We start from the raw sequence: 9,673 nt of genomic DNA, 5'->3' as shown, positions 1-9,673 counted from the left end.
AGGGGGAGCAGTGTGTGGGGACGGTGCCATGACAGAGCACCTCAGTGGTAACTTGGTAGCTGGGACTGTTGCCCACTCTGATGGACCAATCAGAGATGAACTGAAAAATTAGCAGTACTATTATTTCATAACTTGAGTCATGGTGAGATATTTTACTGTTTTCTTTAGAGGAGCAGAATATTTTTGCATAGTCTATCGATAGTGATTTTTGGATATTGAAGTTCTTCCGTAAAAAGTACATGGTATGAACAACTGAAGAGAGAAGAACAGATGTCAGATTGGTATGGGTATCAGCAGATACTCCCAAGTTGTGGTGTAGAGTGGTATTGCAGTAATTATGGCTTTCTCTCTCTCTCTCTCTGCGATGGTGGTTTTTGTCTGGACCCCACTGTACTGTACTGTATGTGTAATTGCTGGACATATTCACTGGTCTGTAACGTCGACTACTGCCTTAAATCAGATTTCCCTGAGGGAACATTACAGTCTCCTCTTCCTGTTAGTCTCAGACCGATGTTTCTCAGTGTGTTTAATCTGATGGGCTGAGTCACTCACCTGCTCCATCTAGATGTGTTAGTGGATGGAGTACTGCGAACATTGTTTCATGTATTTTAAATGTACAGTTTTGATCAGACTCACATTCTTTTTTCCCACATCATGTAAACACACTGATGAAAGGAGGGCATGTGGAGAAGGATGGATGGGGATAAAGCTGGACAATTGGAACCAGAAGTAGGAATGATGTTCAAATTAAATTTAAAAAAAAACAAACCCCAAACCTCTCTCTTCCATGGTTTCTTTACCATCCAGCCACTACAACGCACATATAAACACTATTTTTGGCTACATGTTGTTTGTTGATGAGTGAAAATTCCCCTCTTTTCTCCTCCCTGCTCTCAGATGACACATGACTAAAACCATGCGCGGAGTTAGAACGGAGATCGCTGACATCTCCAAACATTCTCCTCACTCTGTGGTCTGGATGCCAAGAGAGCCCATTTGCAGCACTAAATGATAGAATTATTTTCATCTGTATGAAACGGCAACAAATAATCAGTTGTGGATGCAGAGACACACAGACGATGTTTATGGAGACTATGAATGAAGTCAAAACAATCTGTTCTCCTTTGGAGTGGAAATCACTGTAGAGTGTTTGATGCTGTTCTTATGAGCAAGTAATAACAGTTAGTCCTCACTTGTCAAAGGGGGTTCAGGGGTTGTTGGTTAAATTCCCTCCGCTTTTCATTACAACTTCTATTAATATAATGGACTGCCCACAACATATGCATAATTGTATATATTGTGCATTTGTATACACATGTACATGTGTGTGTTTATATATTTATATATATATATACTCTGTATATTTATACACACACATATATATGCATACTGTGTATATTAATATGTTATATTTCATGGAAAAACAGCACAGCAATGCAATATAATATACTGTATAAATATATATATTTATTTATATATTCTATATAGATAGATAGATAGACGGATGGATGGATGGATAAATAGATAAACGGATAGTTAGATATATATATAGATATTAAATATCTATCTATCTATCTATCTATATATATATATATATATATATATATACATATATATATATATATATATATATACATATATATATATATATATATATAGGGTAGGTGTGACATATATTTCATATATATTGTGCTTTCTATAACTACCATTGCACTCAACACTATTGTGTGAATACGATGCTAATGGCCCGATTGAAAAGAATAGTTCAATTCTCCAAAAGCTGCAGATACTTCCCATGTTACTCACAGATACATCCTCAATTGCTGGTGCAGATGATACTGCAGTACACCACCTGCTGTCTGACAGCAAGTATTTCGCCTATGACGCACATCAGTGACAGGTCATTCAACAATAATTTAGTGAGTACACAAACCTCAAGTATTAAATACACAGCGTAAACAAATAGTTAGCAAAGACGGAGAGGTTGGCAGATGAAGTTGGACTCATTTATTACGACATCACTTATAATCAGTGCAGCGTTACGACACTGGAATATCCTGGTGACCTCTCCATCAGCGGCTCCTCTCCTCTCCTCTCTCCTCCTCTCCTTCAACCTGTTCCCCTCGTACTGCCGGCAGCTCAGACATGTTTGTGTGCTACTTCAGAGGAGCCTCTAAGTTGCAGATTCGTCATCCTCCCGGTGATTGAATATATACACTTGCTGCTCCCATGTTTTTGTTTTCATTTTCTTTTGGCCACAGCCACCTTTCATTTCCTCCTTGGAGTGGCTCCTTTAGCCACAGTCCTTTCCTTTCTCTCCTGGACTCGTGCGGCAGACCTCTTCACAGCATTCTCCAAACTGTCTCTACTCTTCAGTTCTCATATTATCCCTCCAACATAGGTTAGATACATGCTTTTTTTGTTGTCATTTCAAATTGCTATGCTAGATATTGTTAGCATTTATACAACAGACATTTTCTTATTTTTGTCACTAGGTCCCATTTGAAATAATGTAACAATATAATAATATTATAATAAACATTAGTAATAATGTAATAATGTAAAAGAAGGAACGCAGCTGTTGCAGTTTTGCCCGTTTTTGCAGAATAGATTTGATGCTTGCCGTACGACGCACCACATATTTTATTATCGGACATATCTGTGTGTCTATGATGTAAAACTTGGTAGTTTGTGTGAGTCTGCTGATCACAGAGAATCCAGCCTTCTTTAATCCCCAAGTCCACACCCAGACGTGGAGCAGTCAGACACAGAACATGTCTCTTTGTCTCCGCTCACATTTGCATTATAAAGACAGTGATGGACAGTGTCCAGTGACCACTTCTGTACATCTGTCAAGTCTGCTTAGGGTCCCCTTCCAAATAGTGGTCTGAGGGCCACATGCAGGCCACATAGAACCTCAGAGAATCTGAAAGACTTAGTAAAGTAAAACAGACCATGAATGCAACACTCTCCTCAGCTTAGCAACATGAAAATTGTCACTTGACTTTGGCATGAAATCACAAACACTTGTTTGTTTTTTGCCACAAACTTCAGGATACAAACGTGTGTTCATTAGCAGAGAGTGTGTTGTGGTCCTGAAAACATCCATCCATCCATTTTCATCCGCTTATTCGTTAAAAACATCGATTTGACCTGATACGCTGAGCGTTTTCACAGTCTTACCTGTAGAGGGCGAGTCAACCTGTTACTTTGTTACTTTTATTCCTAAGCGTGTTACCAGGTGACTTTTAATGAACCATGAATCGACTCAGGATGTCACATCTGTAGCTTTTCGTTCTTACATGACCTCTGTCCAAACAAGTGATTTGCGGGCCACAGTTTCTGGTTTGTTTTTGTTGTGTTAATGTGGTAATGTTAATTAGTCGGTCACGGAAACACAAATGTCTTCTTTGTCCTTTTGCTAAGTCAATAAAGGATGGAGTTCGTCGGTCATTTCCCAACCGTTACAACACATTTATATTTATATTTGTTCTGTGTGAGCTAACCACACCCACATACAATGTTAAGAAAACACCTGTTTAAAGCAATTAGGAGTATTTATATTTATTAAATGATTGAGCCAGTCGAGTTTCCCTTTGATGAATACAGTATTTGTACTTTGATGTAAAAGAGCGAACATGCACTGGTATTTTTTTTTTTTTTTAAATCTGTAATAGGTCAATTTACTGTACAAACTGAACTGAATGAACCAAAAACAGCCTGATGTTTGCACATCTTTAACACAGAACCTTACACTGAACATTTCTCGCTCAGAGCCCAAAAAGTTTATCCTGTCACTCACACTCACAGAAAACTCTGAGATTTACTGCGGCCCAGGATCCTGGACAAACACTGGTCTGGGCTGGACCGGGATCACAGCATTAGATCTCTCCGCACCAACCTCTGGTCCTGAGGGCAGAACGTGTGGGAAAGCGAGATTGACAGGAAGTTGTCGTGTAAAGGCAGAGGAGTGTGTGTGTCTGTGTGTCTGTGTGTGTGTATGTGTGTTTGCGTTTGCCTAGCGGGCAGAACATGGGGCCAAGGCAGGAAGCGAACTGGTTATGCCACCGGTTAGAGGAAACAGAATGGCAGATAAATTACCCAGAGTCCCACTGGCAGAGCTTCTAAAGGCCCAGAGGTTTTGAGTGAACTCTGAGGGAAGAGGACAGAGTGTTGACACGGAGGACGGAGTGAATAACTCAGAAAAATAAACAGGGCATCGGATATTTCTTAATTTGTCCAGTTTTTCTAATTCTGAAGGGTGTGTTTTACTCCGTGTCTGGAGGTTCATATAAACGCCATGTGATGGAGAACAGGACTCTGTACAGTGACTCTGTGTGTGTGTGTGTAGGTCCAGGTGAGTCGACTCAAGTGGGTTTTATTGTCGTCTCAGCCATATACTAGTACACAGTGAGACCAAATTACTTTTCCTCAGGAACAGTTTGGTGTGACATCTATCACTTTATGAAGACGGTGAGACAAACCTATACATAAATCCATAATCTAAATATACGCATTTTAGATATTTATGGGACACAGACAGGACATGACTACTAACAGCACTGGATTCTGTAAATATGATGAGTTCACAGTCTACTCTTGACTAGATTCAGAGTGTATGCAGAATATAGATACATAAAAAGCAACAGAGATAAATATATTTAGAGTATATGCATTATATGTAGAGTAAACATATTGTAAATACATTTACAGAGATAAATATATTTAGAGTATATGTAGAGTATATATATCATAAATATATAAAAAGCAGTACAGAGTAATGTGCAGTTTGTGCAGTGTATGTACTGTATTATGAATGTAAAATTTAAAGTAGCCTGGTACTGTACCATACTGGTGGACAGTGGAGTGAAGTCCTGTAAATATATTTCAGAAATATTATTTTGATTAAAGACAGTGAGATCAACATGAATGGCTTCAGAGTCAGGTTATAGATATTTCATCATATTTGTTTCCCTTGTTGCTTCCTTGAACTTTTTCACCTGTAGATCTTGGGGAGATGAGTTATACTTCTGGTAAAGGTTTCCATCTAGTGGTCAGTGGTTGCTTGTTCAGTTGAATTCGTACAGAACTGGAATTAAACTAAGAGAGAAAGTTGGAGCAAATATAAGAAAATGAAACTATTAATTACACCCCACCCCAAAACACACACACACACACACTGGTGTGTGGTAGATTCAAACCTTCAACCTTCCAGAGACAGGTCTGCCACTGCCCCCACTGTTATTGTGTGTTCTGTTAGTGACAGTCCCAGCCACAGATACTTCCAACTGCACCTTTTAATCTTATCTTCTGTTTTTATTAAACACAAACTAATTCTTCAAAACAATAACCTTACCAGACCTGAATGAGAAAATACAAATAAAACCACAGATGTAGTACGGACATTTATTAAGGTGGACCAAATAAAAAGCAATTTGCAACATAACAAATTCAGATCACTACAAAACCATGTTCAAACTATTTTTTGTACAAAACACATTTGTTGAAGCCTATAGACAAGAGAAGTAATGGATCAGCTTAGAGTGAAATTCAACAAGGTTCAGTTTCAACAGCAGAAAAAAACAAAAAAGATTTGATTGAGAAACACGTGTTGGAGCCGCTGAACCTCACTACTGTTGACAGTTAGTAAATCAGACTGTCCTTCCATGTGACCCGTTAGTGAAGCCCAGTGAATACATTAGTGTATTTGGTGTTTAATTCTTTCCATCAAAATACTGACTGACTGGTGAAGGACAGACATGTGGAGGGATGCAGTCTGGGACACAAGTCCATCCCATGACCTGCATTAGGTAGAAGACAAGGTTCCTATTACTTGACTAATAACAACTGTATATGGTTTTTTTTAACAATATCTTGTTCTGTTGGTATCAATGTGACCTAGAACTCTGAGCAGGAGCAGAACTTCAGTGCTGTTCTGTTCAGTCTGTGACAGGTGACCTTAGTGTTCACACAGCAACAGACAACAGGGTTAAAGGTTAGAGGTCCAGTCAGATTTCTTTGGTGACATTCAGTCGGACCCCTGACACTGGTCGGTGTCAGAACTGGACTTGGTCTGAAATACTTGGCACATGACAAATATGGATCAGTCAACAAATTAGACAACATTATCTTTCAGTTTGAAATGTGTTAGTACTGATTGTTTTATTACTTGTAAACAAACATGCAGTACCTAAATGAATACCAAAGGAACAAAGAGCTCATTTCAACGTAGCAGTATAAAATAGTGCACTGTGGTTCTGAAAATAGAAGTGGGTACAAATACACAGAAGCTCTTCGTTGACATCCACTGACTTGGAAAAACACAACAAAGCAGTACAGTAAAATATATCTTTACAAAATGTTTGTGTTCATTAAAAAATAGTTCCTTTTATTGAAACAAGTGCGTCCTGATTGGTTCTGGTACTGAGAAACGTCGTGCACTTTTGTGAGGAAGTTAAATAATTTAGGAGGCAACAGGAAATTCTGGACAAACATTTTATACGACCAGTTACAGTGGTGTTTCATTTGACTGAACATATCGGCAACCGCACATGTAACAGCAGCTGCACGTGGAGCACAGTTTAGCCAACACAGTGGTGTACATGATGCACAGACACGTCAGTCATTCAGCTCTCACTGGGTCAGAAACACCAGAACATGGTGATGGAAGTGAACAATGTGTGAATGTAAACAGTAATACATTTGGAGTTTGTTTGTTTTTATCAAGAGGCACCAGGTGTTGATCACTTGATGTTCTGGTACCAGAACCATGTGAGTTCAGTTTGGAGACAGGGCTGGTCCAGGGCAGCAGTTCACCTTCTCCTCAGTCATGACAGGGGTTTTGTTCTAGAAGAACTGGTCTCTCTCTCTTCTCTCTATCAGCAGGCCTCCTTGGTCTGACTTGGCATTTTGCACATGATGAGAATCTGCTTCAGGGCTTTCTGGACGTCCTCGTCCATCTGACCCTGGAGATACAGCAGAACACATTTAACAATTTAACATATATATATATATATATATATATATATAGTCATTTACATGAGACACATGTATTTGTATTGTGTTTCAAATGAGATGTTTCTATTTCTCTAACACTAGTGAACTTCATATATTTGTGTTCATTTTTCTACAAAATGCCATATTTATATAATAATATGTTGAACTGTCATGTTTTTCCTTTTTGTATAATACTTACGGTACTGGTATAATAGTATGTCTAATAATGAATTTTTTTTCGAGAAAACTTTTACAAAAATACAATTTGCGAAACAAGGCCTTTTAGTTTGGCTTACAACTTCGTGGTACGCTACCACTATTGGCCCGCCGGGGGCGCCAGAGAACTGCATCCATATACAGTACAACTTTTTTATTATAATAACAGCAATAATAATAATAATAATAATAATTGTATTATTATTATTTAATTTTAATTTTTGTAACAATTTCTGGAAACAAAAAGGGGTTTCCACATTTTCTTGGCTTCGACGCTACTATTCTAATGACCAGACTACATTGACAATATTAAATATGTATTTCCTTATATAAACGGGACATACTTTAGACATACACTGATCAGACCATGTAACTCTATGGCACAATATCATTTCATTCTCACAGTGTATGGTCACTACTACACATATATTTAAATAAATACAAATGAACACATTTATATGTTCATTTGTATTTATTTAAATATCTCACAATCTGCCCACACTCCAGGTGCGATCCACAGTTAGATCCTAATCTACTCACTGAGCACCTGTGACTTAGAGGAAGTAGACCTGAGTGGGTGTGGACATGCAGTCCCCAGGAAACAAATTCACAGGTTCACCCTTAAACATCAGCATCTGTAAAATCTTCAGGACAACTTTACCTGGACAGCATAGAGGAGGTGCATCCTGTAGACTGACACGATCTCCTGGTGCTGCTTCTTTGACTCCTACAAATAATAAGAACAAGAATACCATACAAGTGTCTTTAAAATCAAACACAAGACAGTCGACTAAAACGTGTTTAGTGGTAACAAAGTGAAGAGAGTCATTGTTACTGTAGGCTCTCAGAGAAAACCCTCAGACTCTTACAGTCAGCTGATACTGGAGTTGTTTGATCTGCTGCTGCAGCGCCTCCATCTGTTGGTTCTGCTGCTGCTGCCTCTTGGTGGGAGAAGCAGCGGTGTAGGAGAGCTGAGACAGACTGTTCAGGGCGTCTTTGAGCTTCACCACCTCCCGTGACAGGTCGTCAATCTGAAGGAGGAACCACAGATAAACGTGGAGCGACTGCAGTGCAGGAGAACACGGGCTGGTTGGAGTACCAGTCTTACCCTCTTGTTTTTTTCTCTCTCAGACGCCACATGGTTCTCCACCAGCTGTTTGAGCTGACACACGGCATCCTGAGATTCTGCCAGCCTGGAGGTCAACGTCTGGTTCTCCTTCTCCCTTGACATCAGCAGCTCCTGCAGGGCCTCGCACTCTGCATGATTGTCCCGTGCCTGATGGAAAGACAGGAGGTTTCTTAGGTAAGGAATAGGAAACAGCAGGAGCGCTGATGTAAAGATGACTTTTTTTAAAATCTTTCCCCATTTCCTGGATTTCCCCGCACTCACCTTCTGCCAAGCGTCAGCAGCCTCCAGAGCCATCTCATCCTGTTTCCTGAGGGCCCCCTGAAGGAGCTGCGTCAGGTGGCTCACTTCACCCTCCAGCTGCTCCCTCATGGTCTCATGCTCCTGATGGGACACAGAGTCATCTGAGGTGACATCTTCAGTCGCAGCCAGTCTTGAGAAAAGAAACACAAACATGTCACATGGTGTTTAGAGTTTAAAAACATTATCACGTGACTGTTAGGCTCTGGTCAAAGCAGCAGATCTTCTCTCCCACCTGTTCTGAAGTGCATCCACCTGCAGCGTCTTCTGCTGAAGCTGCTCTTTCAGGGCTTCTGATTGGCTCTCCAACTCTTTAACGGCGTTTCCCAGAGATGACATCACCTGCATGTGATCGGTCAGAGCCACAGAGCTTTGTGCCTGAGCCTCTGCCTCCTGCTTCAGCTTTAAAACCTCCTCCTGAGCTGCTGTGGTCTGCTGGTCTCTGTCGGCCAGCAGAGCCTGCAGCTCCTCCACCCTGTTGCTGAGCACCTGGACCTGCTGCTGCTGCTCCTCCATGGAGGGAGACGACGACGCCGTGCTCTCAGACTGGACTTCATCCAGCTGTTTCTGGGCAGCACTGAGTTTGCTCCTGGCGTCACTGTAGGAGTGAGAGAGTTCAAGTAACCGTCGGTGCAGCCCAGCAATGATCTCGTTCAGCTCGGCCTTCATTTCCTCAAAGTCTTTGGCTGCAGCCTCCACCGGCACCGTTCCCCTCAGAGCCTCCTGCAACGGCCAGTCAAAGGAGAACGGTTAACAAATGTCAGAGTTTGATTCCTCCAAAACCATTCAATAACAGGTGTGTATTTACCTGGAGCATCCTGATCTCCACCTGCGCCTCCTCATACAGCTTCTCCAGCTGGTCAGCCCGCTCCTCTGTCTCCTTCAGTCTCTGTCTGTCCTCCTCACTCCTTACATCCTGCTCATATGTTGATGACGTTTGTTTCTGGACCTCCTCGTTTTCTGTTGTCTCACCTCCTGCTCCTCCTCCTTCTCTTTTCCTCTGAAGGGGGGCCTTCAGCTCTTCCACCTCCCCCC

General features: G+C 40.9%; 2 protein-coding genes across 2 annotated transcripts in view; both read right to left on the bottom strand.

Moving 5' to 3' along the window:
* The window catches only part of LOC103389085 (ephrin-A5-like), a 1,154,841-nt gene that overhangs the window by 69,283 nt on the left and 1,075,885 nt on the right, over positions 1–9,673 (bottom strand). The window lies entirely within an intron of this gene.
* Positions 5,387–9,673, bottom strand: part of rai14 (retinoic acid induced 14) — a 38,375-nt gene continuing 34,088 nt past the window's right edge. Inside the window, exons 16-22 of the mRNA XM_025061988.1 lie at positions 9,447–9,666; positions 8,874–9,361; positions 8,603–8,771; positions 8,321–8,488; positions 8,082–8,243; positions 7,874–7,939; positions 5,387–6,965 (exon numbers count right to left, since the gene is read on the bottom strand). Coding sequence (XP_024917756.1) covers positions 6,879–6,965; positions 7,874–7,939; positions 8,082–8,243; positions 8,321–8,488; positions 8,603–8,771; positions 8,874–9,361; positions 9,447–9,666 — 1,360 coding nt within the window. The 3' untranslated portion in view covers positions 5,387–6,878. The remainder of the gene's footprint in view (positions 6,966–7,873; positions 7,940–8,081; positions 8,244–8,320; positions 8,489–8,602; positions 8,772–8,873; positions 9,362–9,446; positions 9,667–9,673) is intronic.

This window comes from Cynoglossus semilaevis, chromosome 14 (assembly GCF_000523025.1).
Source record: "Cynoglossus semilaevis isolate Cse_v1.0 chromosome 14, Cse_v1.0, whole genome shotgun sequence".
Taxonomy (NCBI): domain Eukaryota; kingdom Metazoa; phylum Chordata; class Actinopteri; order Pleuronectiformes; family Cynoglossidae; genus Cynoglossus; species Cynoglossus semilaevis.
This window is presented reverse-complemented; position numbering and strand designations above follow the sequence as displayed.